Source organism: Lycium barbarum, chromosome 4 (assembly GCF_019175385.1).
Source record: "Lycium barbarum isolate Lr01 chromosome 4, ASM1917538v2, whole genome shotgun sequence".
In the NCBI taxonomy this organism is placed as follows: Eukaryota; Viridiplantae; Streptophyta; class Magnoliopsida; order Solanales; family Solanaceae; genus Lycium; species Lycium barbarum.
Window position 1 is genome coordinate 7,689,862 of NC_083340.1, and position 16,160 is coordinate 7,706,021.

At 37.0% G+C, this 16,160-nt stretch overlaps 1 protein-coding gene across 1 annotated transcript; it reads right to left on the reverse strand.

Annotated features, from left to right (window-relative positions):
- Nucleotides 1–823: 823 nt before the first annotated feature.
- Nucleotides 824–3,376, reverse strand: LOC132637118 (uncharacterized). Its single transcript, XM_060354261.1, has one exon. It carries the CDS (start codon nt 3,374–3,376, stop codon nt 824–826), a length of 2,553 nt encoding a protein of 850 aa, XP_060210244.1.
- Between the last annotated feature and the right edge of the window lie 12,784 nt (nt 3,377–16,160).

Here is a 16,160-nt window from a genome sequence, read left to right on the forward strand (position 1 = left end):
AAAGATTGAATCTCGTGTTTGGCACAATTGTCAACAAGAATGTGAATGTTAGGCAAGGGAAAGTTGTCCTTTGGACTGGCTTTGTTCAAATCTCTATAGTCAACACAAACTCTGGTTTTCCCATCCTTCTTTGGTACGGGCACAACATTTGCCAGCCATGTAGTAAATCGGACGACCCTGATCACATTTGCACTCAATTACTTCATGATTTCCTCTTTAATCTTATCACTCACCTCTTTCTTAAATTTTCTTTGCTTTTGTTGGACTGGTGGAAAATCAGGGTATGTAGGAAGTTTGTGCACTACCAGATCAACGCTCAAACCCGGCATGTCATCATAAGACCAAGCAAACACATCTTTATATTCAAACAAAACCTGGATTATGTCATCTCTGGTCTTTTGTTCGGCATGAATGCTTAACTTTGTTTCTCTAGTTTCATCAGAAGTTCCCAAATTAATTTCCTCGGTTTCATTTAGATTACGCTTAGGCTTATTCTCAAATTGATCCAGTTCCCTTTTTATTTCTTCAAAAGCCTCTTCTTCATCATATTCATCAACCTCTTGATTCATTATTTCGAGATTAGACAGCTCTTTAAGATCTGGACGTGAATTCCGCATGCATGTCATGTTATTAAAGCCGGCGTTAACGAAACAATTAAATAACAAAATTAGGGAAAAGGAGAAGATAGAATTGACTAAGAAACTGGAACTTCATTTATTGAATTGGAAAGGATAGAAGGGTTAGCATTGGAGCATAACAACTAAACTATATGGATTACCACCCAGAGAATAATCCAAATATAGAAAAACAACAGCAAAATAAACTACCAAGACTCCTTCTTTGTGGGGAGAGGAGTAGCTTCCCAGTTGGCAAGCTTGACTTCTGGGCCAATACGTTGCACATCTGCATGACTAGGGCCTTCACCAATCTGAACCATGTTTACTCCATAGAACATTTCTTTGAGACCTTGACATATTTCGTCCACGTCATCTTGGACAGACACGTCTTTACTCTCTTCAAAACGTGACCTAGTAAAAGACTTGGCAATGTGGGGAACGGGCTTTGGCAATTTCCAAACCTTATTTTTCTGCTCTTTTGCCCATTTTCTGTCAGCATTAGTTGGCCTAAAACCCAAACCAAAAGTATCTTGATTACCAAATGGAGAGATAGGGTCAACAATTCCTTGCAATGACACCCCCAAACCCTTTCCTGGATCATAACCATTTTGCAGCATTTTTGTAGCCACCATGACTGAAGTAGAGGATAGATGAGGCTCTAAGATAGGCTTCCCTTCCATAAACTGATCAGCTGCCACTATTTCAAAGGTCTGAAATATGAGGGATTCACAACCTTCCTTGGCCTCAACACATGGGACAGAAGGGTCTCTATATATTGAAAGATCATCTTCACCGTGAACAATAATTTCTTGTTTCTCATATTCAAACTTGACCACTTTGTGTAAAGTAGATGGCACCGCTCTAGCTGCATGGATCCATGGCCTTCCTAAAAGCAAGTTGTAGGAAGTGTCCATGTCTATAACTTGGAATGTGATCCCAAAATCAACAGGTCCAATTTTTAAAGTAAGATCAATCTCACCAATGGTGTCTCTTTTTGCGCCATCGAAAGCTCGAACACACACATTGTTAGTACGAATTCTATCTGTGCTGATTTTCAAACTCTGCAAAGTAGAGAGGGGGCAGATGTCCACACCCGAGCCTCCATCTATCATGACTCTTTTCACATAATGTTCTTCACATTTGACAGTTAAATGCAAAGCCTTATTATGTCCTTCTCCTTCCACAGGCAACTCATCGTCGGTGAAAGTGATTCTATTCACCTCAAATATTCTATTGGCCATCCTTTCCAGGTGACTTACAGTTGTTTTGTCTGAAACATGTGCCTCATTCAGAATTCTAATCAATGCTTGACAGTGCTCTTTAGAATGTATGAGCAAAGATAGCAATGAAATCTGAGCAGGAGTTTTTCTCAACTGATCAATAATAGAGTAATCCTGGACTTTCATCTTCTTCATGAACTCTTCAGCTTCTTCTTCAGTGATAGGTTTTTTCACCGGAAATTGGCTATCCCTGGCTTGTTTGGCTCTCTTTAGTTCTTCTGGAGCATAACACCTTCCAGAACGCGTTAAACCACCGGTTTCGTCTATTTCTTCAACAATCTCCTTGCCCTTGTAAGTCACAGTGGTTTTGTTGTAGTTCCATGGGACAGTTTTCATGTTTGTCACTGGAATTTGTGTCGTGTGCTTTATCACAATTGGTTCTGTCATCTTTCCTAAACCATTCTGGTTTTGACCAAACCTGGGAAAACCACTAGGAACATATAATTTTGGTCCAGTTACTAATGTCTCTTTTTTCTTTGTTGCTCCAGGAACATACAATATCAACTTCCCCGAGCCTTTGAGATTCGCATTAGAATTTGCACCTTTTACACACAACGGTGCTTCTTGTGCAGACTTTGTCACCATTCCCAACCTTTCTTTTAAGGTGTCAATTTCCATTATTGTTTTGCCTGTTTGCTTATATTCCTTATCGTCACAGATCATCCCAACAACATGAGCATTGTTGTGAGCAGTAAGTGGGTTGTTGGTGACATTCGGAGCCTCTTCGTCATGTATTACAATTGCTTTGTCATCAATTAGCTTCTCAATGGCTCTCTTCAAAGTAAAACAATTTTCTGTGCTATGACCCTGAGCGTTAGAATGATACTCGCACCTGACAGTGGGGTCAAAACCTCTTGCATTTGGGTTGACATTATACGACATGATAGGTTCAATCAAACCCAATTGTATCAATTTCCGCAACAGGCTTGTGTATGATTCTCCAATTGGGGTGAAATTTTCCCTCTGTCTTTGTTTTCTTACATAATCAGTCTTAGGACGTGGATTATAAGGTGCTTGAAAATTTTGTTGTTGGGGACGAAAGCCTTGTGGAGCAGGCGCCCTCCATTGTTGGCGTTGAGGAGGTCGGGCATATGCCTGGGTGTTGAAAACCGTATATTGGGGTGGAACAATTGAGTAGTGGGGATCCTGATGCGGATAAAAATGTTGAGGTGAGTTGGATTGTCCTCGTAAGATTTGGTGGTTTGTCCCCCTTTGAGCAGCACTGGACCCTGATGCCATCATGGATCCTTCCTCTTTCGTTTTTCGATTTCCAAAACCACCAGACCCATTTTGAATTGCTTGGGTGGTAGCCTTGAGTGCTACCTGACTCACAATTTTGCCGGACTTGATGCCATTTTCAACCATTTCCCCAACTTTAATTGCTTCTGCGAATGTCTTTCCCACTGTGGAAAGCAAGTAGTGGAAGTAATCAGGTTCTTGTGCCTGGAGGAAAACATCAATCATTTCCGACTCCTTCATCGGCGGTTTGACCCTGGCAGTTTGTTCCCTCCACTTGATAGCATATTATCTAAAACTCTCGGTAGGCTTTTTTCTTATACTGGCGAGAGAAGTGCGATCAGGCACAATATCAATGTTATACTGAAATTGTCGAACACAATCTCCTGCCATGTCATCCCATGTAGGCCAATTAGAAATATCTTGATCGATGAACCATTCTGAGGCAATTCCCACTAGACTTTCTCCAAAATATGCCATGAGTAATTCTTCCTTACTCTCTGCCCCTCTTAGTTGATTATAATACTTCTTCAAGTGTGCTACGGGGTCGCCGTGACCATCGTACTTCTCAAACTTCGGAGTCTTAAAACCAAGGGGCAAATGAACATTGGGGAACATGCACAAATCTCTGAATGAGACGCTTTTTGGACCTCCTAATCCTTGCATATTCCTCACACTCTGCTCTAGATTCTTCATTTTTCTAGCCATTTCTTCTTGTCCCTCATTCTTAGCAGTTTTCTCGATCTCGACGGGGGAACTATACTGCTGAAAAGGGTTATACGAGTCTGGGACTTTAAAAGTCAATTCCGGAGAATAATATTGATCGTGGTGACCTTTAGATGGAGGCTCATTATTGGACTTCTGTACCAATGTTGGTTGAGGGATTGTAGTAGTTTGTACAGTGGGGATGAAAAGTGGGTTATTTTTGAAGGGTGCATTTGGAGGGCGCACAGTGGAAGTTCCAGAAGTGTTGGATATGTTAACATGTGGACCAAATCCAGGAGGAAAAAGTGGATCACTTGTCGGGGTTTCAATGGGAATTGACATAGTCACATCCGGGAATCCAGGGATTGAAGATGGTGGAGCTTGCCCATTCATCCAAGCCTGGTACATGTCAGCCATTTGTTGTCTCAACATCCTTACTTCCTCTGCTGATGCTGATTCATGTTGAACCATCTGACCTCGAGATTCATCACCGTCTAACTCGTTTCCATCCTTATCGGCCATTATCCCCTTACTTTTGGACCTTGTGTTATATTCGTGAGGAGCCAGTTCAACCACAAACCAACCACCTTATCTTTAAGACGAAAACAAACAAGTTAGGGTTTAGCATTTTACATATATTAATCACACATTGTATGCCATGCACCTAAATTATTTCCCATCTAATATGAGCATCGGAAGGCTTTCATGTTTCATCCCGGCTTTTAGGTGAATTCATTTCTCATTTTATTTATTTATTTATTTCCTCTTTCGGTGATTTTGAAATATTTTGATCGAACCCATTAAGGGATGCCTACGTATCATGTTAAACATGAATCAGATCATTACGTAGTTCATGAAAAAGAACAAAATTGGATTTTTTTTTTAATCAACTAAAAATATTTATATTGATTTTCAAATTAGTATTTTTCAATACAAAGACGTAAAGGAAAATAACCAAAAAGAAAGGCACCATAGACTCGAAAATACTAAATCGGGACTAGAATATCCAAAACAAACTAAAAATAAAGACTCGAAAAGAGTCAGTCTCAAAATACAACTACTGAACTAGAACTCCTAATAATTATAACTAAACTTCAATCTTGAGAAATCCTCAATCTTGCATGTGAACTAATGCATATCTGCTCACGGTGCTTCTGGTCCAGGCTGACCCCCTAACATGCGATAAATCTGCTTCAGTTCTGCTGTGAAGTGGCGTGCGAAGGTAGGCACCTCTCTAGCAAATTGCTCATAACCCATCCCCTGACAGTCCAGACAACTTTGAACAACATGAACAGCTAAATGGTAGACATGTTCTCTAACATCTTGATAGTTCTGCTCTAAGTCTCGGACTTGCTGCTGGCGAGTAGCGGCTATCTCTCTTATACCTGCCTCACGATTCAACGCTAATTCAAGCTGGTTTCGAATTCTTGCTCGGTCATTCATTAATTGGTTCCTTTCTACACCAAACTGAACTCTTTCTCTGTCAAATTCAGTTTGTTGTCGAGCTTGCAGGGTCAAGAATTGAGCTTTCTCATCTTCAAAACGTGCTTTCTCTGTATCAAACAGGTCTCCCTTCTCATCAAGCTTCCTCTGTAACTGATCCACAGCTTGTGTGACAATGCCTAAGTCCTCATACAAGGTTTGAATTGTAGAGCGATGTTTCCCCACAGCTGTTTTGCGGGCTGTCGTAACTTTAGCATCCACCTCTGCCTCCATCTGGGCCAAATACTCTCTGGCATTTGTTTGCTCTTTATCGAGAGCGTGTAGAGTGGACTGATAATTTTTCTCCACATCTACACGGGTTTGCATGATCCTCACTTCGTATACAGCCTGTTTCTCATTTAATCTAGCTCGAAACTCATGTTCAACCTCCAGACGGGCCTGCCAAACTCTTGCTCTGACCTCTGACTCTCTGTCTATATTTCTTTTTCGAGACCCCTCAGGCCCTTTTTCAGACAGGGATGGCTTGCGCAACCACAAAAGGTACCCAGGAACTACTCTCCCCCTGTCACGATCCTCCACCATTTCTCTCAATTCGGAGATTATGCGTCCATACCAAATCTTCAGTATTCCATCACTATCAAAAAGAAAGCCTGGAGGAGTGTCATACATAAATATGCTCATGTTTTCTTCTCGAGGAATTTCTTGAAGTCTACCTAGCTGTCGCATAACCCGAAGTGGGGCATAAGGTTGGACACCCCTGAGCCCAATTAGTACTAGAAAAGGATGGTGTGAGGACATACAAATGATTTCATGTGCGGGGAACCAGTGGTAGTTCCAAATAATCTTATCAGCAGTCAACTTAGAGAGTTTTTCCTCCCAGGCTTTAATACCAATTGGTAAATCACACTTCTCTACCCTTTCTTCATGATCGGTCGTGTAGTTCACCCAATCCGCATTGAATTTTGGTGCAAAATGATGACGATAGAAGTGTTCAAGAAACCAAATTTGTAAAATAATGTTGCATCCCTCAAAATATATAGCACCTTCTTTACATTTGGTCAGTGCTCGGAAGATGTCCCTAAGAATCATGGGTATAAGAGTGGGGTTATCCATCGTAGTCAATGCCTGCACTACTCCAGCCAGACGAATATCAATTTGTTTATCTCGCTCAGGGAAAACAATACAGCCCAGGAATGCAACCATAAAAGCAAAGCGTCTATGTATTTTCCATGTCTCGATTTCTCCTTTATTGTTAAGTTGACCCAAATACTTCTCAAATCCGTCTTCTTGCCCGTACCTTTCATATAAAAACTCCAAAGAAATCCAACCGCTTTCCAAACTTGCTTCCTCCATCTTATTGATTTTTAAATAATTCAAAAACTTAGTTCCATCCACCCGTTTCGGAACTATGGGTCTTTTATTACGAAGATCAGAACCCTGGAGCTTAGAGCCCATCCCCATGAAGCCTGCAATTTCTTCTAAGGTCGGTGTCATTTCATAGTCTGAGAATCGAAACACGTTGTTCTTATGGTCCCATACCTGAACCAATGCCTCAAACACATCTCTTCTAGGTTTGATTTCCATCATATGCACCAGATGCCCCAAGTGAACTTTTACTTGCCTTTGGTCATATCCCCCCATGTTTCTCCACCATTGCCATAGTTTCAGTGGTATTTCATCGACAATCATGAACTTTGGTATCCCTTCAACCCTGGGCCTTTTATCACACACTCCTCTAGTTGGTAGCGACATATTGTACCTTTAGGGAAAATAAAGAAAATTAAGATTGAAACTTACTAAGATACAAAATTCCCGATTTTCTCGAGTATACAAAAAAAAACTTAAAAGAATGAGAAACTTAAAGTAGATTGGGCCAAGACACAGGTCCTTAAATCAATTTTTCGAAACAAACTCTGATAGACTTTATGGGAGGTTTTTAGACTAATTAAAGAAACGATCAAACGGAAGGTAAAACTAACTAATGAGACTATTTTTGCAAGATATAATATTTTTTATACTTTCGAGTAGAGTTTTAAAATTGTCTTAGCAAAAAATGTACGAAGGCGGGACCACAAAGTAATCATTTTTGCAAAATCAACCTCTAATGTGACCGAATAGGAGACAAGATCGACAAAGTGGTTATTCTTATGAAAACAACATTTATTTACTCTCCATTGCAAGATTTAAAGCTATTTTGATAAAGATGGCCAAAAGCAAAAAAAAAAACTAAGAGACTTAAAATTAGCTTTCTTCCCTTTTTTTCTTTTTTTTTTTTTCAAAACAAGATTTTTTTTATTATTTTTTTATCCAAAAAAAAAAGGTTGGAGGGTAATTATTTCTCCCTTATTATTCCTAAACAACCTAAAAACCGGTCAACATGCGAAAGCCTTCCAAATACATGTGTTTTCATATAGCACATAAAATGAACATGGTGGTCTTTTGAAATGGATACCTGTCTTAGACGGACCCGACTCCTGCGCCGAGTCTCACTAAGTCAAATGCACGTGACGTAAATCAAGCGTAGCCTACTAGGGATAATCATTACTTGTGGCTCATTCTACTAGGTTTAACATCCTAAAGGAGAGGGTGTCTAGACTGGCTTACCCGAGTGGACAACTCGAGCCGGGGAAGGGCCAGATCGCCGGTAGCAGAGCTTTTCCGGCTTCACTGGTGGTCCAACCCCGCCTAACATGTGTGACTGCTAATTATCCTGAACCAGGAGCGTAACTGCCCACAGGCTCATTCAGACAGAAAATTTTGTGGAGCGTAACCGCACACACAGTGAACAGTGGTGAATGTGTTCAGAGACTCAGAGGGGTGCGTAAGAGGAGACAATTTATATATGAAGTCACATAATATCAAAGCGGTAAATAAGCAGCAAATAGCAAATCAGGCCAACAAGCACATAATATATATCCAAGAAATAAAGAAAGCCAAATACAAGTAAATATATAAAGCTTGAATTCTGGTTATCCCCAGCAGAGTCGCCATCTGTCACACCCCTTTTTTTTCGTTATAAAAAATAAATTAATTTAATTTGTTGGTTTAAAAAGGGTTTTTCCAATTAAAGTGACGTTTTGAAAAGGGACTATTTATTTTACAGAGTCGCCATTTGGAATTGAGTTTCGGTGTTCCAAGTCACCTTATGAATCCCTAATCAAAAGGAAATGACTCTATTTTTATTGGTCTACAAAAATAAAAGTACGGGTAAGGAATTCTGTTGACCGAGGGGAAGGTATGAGGCACTCGTCGAGTCCCGTGGTTCTAGCACGATCGCTTTATCAACTTGTGTTCGGCTTAAATTATTTATGGAAAAAATGTATTTAAAACTAAGCAAATTCTGAATGAACAGAATATTATGGAATCAACAAAAGGTCAATCCCTTTTACTCAACTTTTATTAAGAGAATCATTTTTTACTTTTTACTTTTAAAAGACATCAGTAGTGCTCTTTTCTTTATTATTATTATTATTATTATTATTATTATTATTATTATTATTATTATTATTATTAATTACAGTAACCACCTATTCAACTTGGAACACAAATCAATGATAAATCTAAATCTACTTTTTGTGCTAGCAGAATACGTTCCAAAGTTCATAATCTCGTTTTTTAATAAGTAAAGAAAATTGTTTAACAAAAAATAATACTCATAAAACAACTAAAAAAAAATACTCATAACACAACTACGCTAACTAGCATGCCATTAAAGATTTTTGATGCAACAAAACAACTTTGAAGATTACTCCTGTTTGTACTTTAGCATCCTCGTAAGAAAAAATAGCAACAAACAAATAAAATAACATGATAGAAATATGAAATTGTACGTTGTAACTCTAATACTCTAATAGCAAAATATCAACTACAACATGCTTATTATTAGACTTTAAAAGTACTCCTACCATAACTGGTCAGACCATCAAAATAGGAAGGAAGCTTAGTGACATGTGAATAAATTTATTATAGCTAATCAAATGGAAAATATAATAGCTACTTCAGATCCTTCATAAATTGATGTAAATTTCTGCATCCACTTTAGAGAAGAAAAAAATTAACTTAAGCATGCAATAACAATCACATGTTATACCAACTTTATTCTAAATTTAACGATACAAGAATCGGAACATACTTTATGTTATAACATCGAAGAACAATAGGCGGCTAAACAAATTCGAAATTTGAGCAACCTCGTAACATTGAAATCAGGTCTCATATAATCGTGATATTAAATCATACAATGAAGATTGAGTGTTACCTTTGTGTAATATCTCGCTGAAAAACAATAATATGAAGCTATAATATTCTACCGATTTCCCAGTTAGCAATGACTAACTTCAAGTCCACGAACTCAAAACCGCGAAAGGGAAACCTCGAACTCCAACTTAATTTTCAAACAAAAACCTTTTCGAATACTGGTATTCTTTATCTCTTCTACTGCTTCTGATCTTTTTTTTTTCTTTCTACTCTCTGTTGCTTTTTTCTTTCTACTGTTTTTGATGCATCTTTTTTCCTCTCCGTTGCTTTTTTTCTTCTTTTTTCTTTTCTCTGTTGCTTTTTTTTTTCTTTCTACTCTTTGTTGCTTTTTTTTTTCTTTCTCCTCTCCGTTGCTTTCTTTTTTCTTTCTATTTCTAATGTCTTTCTTTTACTCTCTGTTGTTCTATTTCTTCTTTTCCTACGTTGTTTTTCTGTGTTTTTTTCTTCTACTGTGTTGTGTGTGTATTTATATTTTGTGTGGGCTGCATCATGTGTGCATGTCGTGTGTGTGTGTGTGTGACGTGGGAGGAGGATGTGAGGGAGTGGGAGAGTTGGGATAATTTTTGTTGAGAATTTTAAGGGAGGAGGTTTAAAGGGATTAGTTAAGATGAGGACGTGAGGGGTTTAGGGTAGTAGGTTATAGGGTTTGTTTTGGGTTTATCAGACGTTTGGTGTAGGGATTTTAGGATTAGTGGTAAAGTTATGTTAGGTTAGTATCTTTTAGTTATTTGGTCCCTTTTTTTTTTTTAAATTAAAGTTAAATAATATAAAAATATAAGGATAAGAAAAATTAACTAATTATTTCTAAACCAATGAAATATAGCAAAAATTAAATATCTAGTTCATAGTAAAAGAATACTAAAATCCCTAGTTTATTTATTAAACCCAATTTAGAAGAAAATGTATTATTATTATTGTTATTATTTTTTTTGCAAATTTCTTTTCTCTTAAAAATAAAAATGAAAATAAGATTTATTCTAAAATGTGACTCTATTTTTAAAGTTTTCAATTTTTAAAATAAAACTAACTAAAATTGACATAAAAATCAAAATATCTAATCTAGACCTAAAAGAAATATTTAAAAGTTAAATAGGGTGTAAAACTTATGTCCGGTCAAAAATTAGGTGTTTACACACGGTCGTATGCAATATAATTTACCCAACTATGAGTCGGGGTCAATCCCACGGAGAACAATATGCTAGGCGATTAAGAAAGTAAGGAACTTTCACCAACTAAGCTAAAGCCAAACGATAGATAATATTTTGGTTTTTGATTAAGATTATGACTAATTCAAAAATATAAACTAATCTAGAAAGCGAATAAAATGATCAATGGCCACAAGCATGGATACAAGGGAAATTACTCTCAAGTAACGATCCAATGTATTTTACAATTTTACAACTAAGAGCGGGTTTATGTTAATAAATAATGATTTCTAAAATCTCACTGAAAGTTTCTCAACCAAATCAATGAATTTCACTCTAAGCTTTCTCAAGCCTTAGAGTGTGATGTTAAACACAATCAATTCAACCTCAAGTTAACTATCGTATCTCTAGCTCAAGTTATTAGATGAGTTTAATGACCCAAATCCTTGCTATCTAACTCTTTTCCTAACTTTCACTTTCTTTCTCAAGCAAAGTAAAAGTACTTAGGCACAAATAATGTTTGCAACCATTAAGAGACATTTAAGCATGAAGAGTTAATAGAGAAACAATAAACCCACTTCATTAGAAATTAAAATCATTCAATACATAAGCAAAATGAGAGATAAATCCAAACCAAACATATGAATATTTGCATAAACAAGATTCAAGTAATGGAATAGAAATCTACACACTTAGATATACAATACAAAACAAGGAATTGAAGAAAGGATTAAGAAATATCTCATTGAAGTGCTTCCAATCTTCTCCTCCAATGGTGTAGAAAAACCCTAGCCTCCAAGCTTGTAAGAAAAATGACCAAAGATGTTCAAGATATGCCTCCTAGTCTTCCTTTTGTAGTTCCCCAATTTTTCCAAGTCCAAAAAATGACAAAATATGTCCCAGATTTTAGTATTTGCAGTTCTGCCCGTTTTGTGCAAATCTGTCCCGTTTTTGCAAAACTGTCCACTTTTGACAGTTTTGCAAAACTGTGCAGTTTTTGTCCAATTTGGCCTCTTTTTGACTTTATTTTCACTTAGTTTCTTCCGATCACTTATAAATCACATAAACTTATAAAATGGAAGTAAACGACATTAAATACACTATTTTCTCAATCAAAACACAGCAAAAGTCTAAGATTAAAGAAGAAATAAGTTGGTAAAATACCAACTTATCAAACCCCCAAACTTAAACTATTGCTTGTCCTCAAGCAAATCAAATTATAATTTCCTTCAAAGGACTCCATTAAAAAGTGCATCAACATCATACCAAGTAAAAATTGGTCCACTTTAAGCACAAACACATGACTTTGATTGGTACCAACAATTAATCCAAGACATATGATTCATCAACTTCTTCTCAAAAACTTCATTTTCATTTCAAGTGCTCAAACACCAAGTTAATCAAAGTAGCAATCAAGTCATGACACTAAAGCTTCAAAATTTGCCTCCTTATCACAAAACAACTTTCTTTTGTTCATTTCTCTTAATTGAAAAATGGAACAAATTCACAACTTAAATTCTCATGTGCCCTCACAATCAAGAGAGAATCCCAAGCTCACAAAATGCAATTAAAAACACAAATGGGATATTAAATGGAAAGAATTAACTCTCTTCTCTCACAAAGATGTTCAAATGCACAAGTAGTACCATAAGCTTGCCCTTCATGTATTTCTCCACTAATGTAGACACACTTGGTTCAAAATCAATTAGGACTTAAAGGGTTGTAATGTAGGCTTTTGGTTAAGGTAGGGCACAATTTGGAAACCCCCCTAATCAATACAATTTTCAACAATCAAAGCACACTTCCTTTAAAACTTTTCCACCATTTTCTTCATCTTTTCATTTCACCACCTAGTCTTCCCATTATTCACAACTCTTTATTCTTCCTTCATTTTTTTTTCTATTTTTTTTTCACCTTTCAAGCAACTTCCACATCACACTTTACCAACCATCACCCCCAAACTTAGGCTTTTAGGTTATGTTTAAACTTTCAAAACACTTAGGGAGGTAGGATGCCAAAAGATAGGTCAATGAAGAACAAAGGGGTAAAGCTTGTAACATGATTGCCAAAGAAAAGGTTAAAGGCTCAAAAGGGGTTGACTAGGGGAAATATGCAAGGGTAGGAAATTAAGGGCACAAAAAAAAAATGATCCAAGGAAGGCCTAATATCATTTTCCAAACCAAGTTAATCTAGGATTTCGCCTTAAAACACATTCCGGGCAAGTGCTGGACCACAAGTTATGCAAAAGAACTCACAAATAAACCTCACCACACGTGGCACATGAAAACCTAAGTAAAATATGTATCCAAAACCTAATTGAAACAAATGAACTCAAAAAGTTACTTCTAGTCTAAAGAGACTATTTAGTGAACAAAAGAGCCAAACATTGAGTCTAAAAGTCACAACACGAATCCTTACTTCAATCATTTTCTTTTTCAAAATTCAAGAATTCATATGCCAAGGTTTAAATATGTTGGTACCAAGTAAGCCAAAAGTTAGTCAAGGGGCAAAAAAAACAAAAAAAAAAAAAAAAAATCACATCCCAACACCATTTTTACTCCTAAACTACCTAACTAAGAACAGAAATAAAATAATTAAAGTGACTAATCCACAACATGCCAAAAGAACAACATTTTCAAAAATTTGAGCAAGTTCCATTTGTAACAACGTCTATCCACAGCCACACCAACAGTCACAAAACAAGCCCGACAAGGGCACAAATAAAGCATAACCAAAATATAATGTGCTAGCTACCACATGTCACCCCCAACTACAAACATTGTAGTGTCCTCACTGCACATAATCAAAACAAAACATAAAATAGTAAGGAAAAGAATTTTTTTTTTTTTTTTACTCTCTGTCACGACCTGCGAGTCGCAGGTGATGTCACCTAAAAAAAAATTTTTTTTTTTTGTTCTCTGTCATGACCTGCGACTCGCAGGTTATGACAGCTGAAAAAAAAATTTAGCAGCATTTACTGGTTTGGGAGCTGTCCGGAAATTCGATATGCTCAAAACAACTCCAAAAATTCTGAAATTTTGCGGATTAGTCAAAAACCATAAACTAACTTATTCTAAAAAATAAAAATTCAAGAATGATTTAAAACTTTTAGAATGATGGGTTACCTCCCACCAAGCGCTTGATTTAACGTCGCGGCACGACGATTACCTTTACCACTTTTCTCGCCATTTGGAGCTTATGAATTGGCGCCCCAACTTTGAATCAAGATTCCGGTGATGCTCATGAGGCGGTGGTAGGAAAGCAAAGAGGCCAATTCTCGAGTGTCGCATTTTGCACTTCTTGGCCCGTAAGTGAGGCATGCCATTTTGTTTTCTTGGCATAGCAAACTTCAAAATGAAAACGCTTTCTTCTTCATCTCCAAAATTCTCCATAGGCTCGGTTAGTTCAACTTCCATTTCACTAACCAAGCATAATGTTGAAAAATGGTTGGAATGTGGTCTAAGGCGCTCCATTTTCAAATTCACTTCATTTTTGACATCCTCACCCAAAAATGAAATAGAGTCTTCAAAAACCATTTCATGAACTTTTTTATGCAACTCTAGTATCATTTCTTCAATTTCGGCATCTTGCATTATTTTTTTGTTGGTCGGTTGGCAATTCATCATTAGCTCTTGAAAATCAATCTTGACCACTTCTTCATTGGAAACCAACTCAAAACTACAATCCGTGGCCCTTTGGTATTGAGCATTACATGCCTCAATCTTTGCATTCAATTCGGCCTTCAATTTTTGGATAGCAATTTCAAGTAGCTCTACTTCTTGATTTTGCTCAACATGCATTTTTATAAATTCTTCCATCATCCGTGAAATGCCTTCACGGTGATCCCCATAGGCTTCAAGTTGTTGAGCTTGATTCATTAGCCAATCTTGGCTCACAATTTCCATCTTGTCAAGTTTTTCTTCATTGTGAGAGTCGTCCAACTCTTGTAAAAATCCATCCATGGTGAGATATACCTTTTGGATAGTTTCATCATCTCCATGTTGAACTTCTTCCCACAATTTGGTCAAGACTTGCCCATAGTTTTTGTTTCTCCCCATTACGCTTTTCAAAATTTCCTCAACTTCTTCTTTTTGAGAATTGGAGATTTCTTCTTCAAGATTTTGCTATTCTTCAAGTTGAACCACTTCTTCACTTTCACAACTTTCGTTGTGGACACAAGGATTTTCGGGCTCATCTTTCAAATTTGAAATCTCTTCTTCAACCAATTCATTTTGAGGAGTAGACACTTCCATGACAATTGAGGAATTGACATCCTCAAATGAATCATTCATCCTTTTCATAGCTTCTCCATTTTCTAAAATGGATTGTTGGACGAGCTTTCGCTCTTCCTCCATTTTAGCTTCTCGGTCTAAGTATGTTTGGAGCATTGCCATGATGCCTTCAAATCCGGCACTTTGTCCTTCACTTGCCATGTCATTTTCCCTATCAAACTCAAAAGCACAACTAGCATTTTCGTTAGAACAACATGGGGGAGGGGAAGCAAAATAATTGGGACAATCACCCCAATGTCCACCTCGACCACCACATATATTACAAATATTCCCATCATAGGATTGAGACGGTGCACACATCTCTCTCCCGGGAGCATATTCACAATCTTGCCAAAAGCGGGGTCCTCCACAATATGGACATGGGTCATCAAAATATAGGTAGCAACCATCAAACCCATTTTCATTACAAGATGCCATTGTTTTTTTTTTTTTTTTTAAATTTACTTTAGCAAAAGCAAAAACTGGACAGTTTTGCAGAGGCAAAAACTGGACAGTTCTGCAAAAACTGGACAGTTTTGCAGAAACAAAAATTGGACAGTTTTACAGGTTTGCAAAAACTGGTCAGTTTTTTTTTTTTAAAGATAAAATAAAGCAAAGAAAGTTCGGACCAAAGCAAGTTAGCTTAAATCTCAAACTAAACCAAATACGCCAAATTGTTCCCCGGTAACGGCGCCATTTTTGATAACGTCCAAATCCACTCCCCAAAGAGAAAGTGTACACGGTCGTATGCAATATAATTTACCCAACTATGAGTCGGGGTCGATTCCACGGAGAACAATATGCTAGGCGATTAAGAAAGTAAGGAACTTTCACCAACTAAGCTAAAGCCAAACGATAGATAATATTTTGGTTTTTGATTAAGATTATGACTAATTCAAAAATATAAACTAATCTAGAAAGCGAATAAAATGATCAATGGCCACAAGCATGGATACAAGGGAAATTACTCTCAAGGAACGATCCAATGTATTTTACAATTTTACAACTAAGAGCGGGTTTATGTTAATAGATAATGATTTCTAAAATCTCACTGAAAGTTTCTCAACCAAATCAATGAATTTCACTCTAAGCTTTCTCAAGCCTTAGAGTGTGATGTTAAACACAATCAATTCAACCTCAAGTTAACTATCGTATCTCTAGCTCAAGTTATTAGATGAGTTTAATGACCCAAATCCTTGCTATCTA

What these genes read in the sequence shown, in the direction of transcription:
- LOC132637118 (XM_060354261.1), bottom strand. Translation starts at nt 3,376, where the DNA reads ATGAAGGAGTCGGAAATGATTGATGTTTTCCTCCAGGCACAAGAACCT.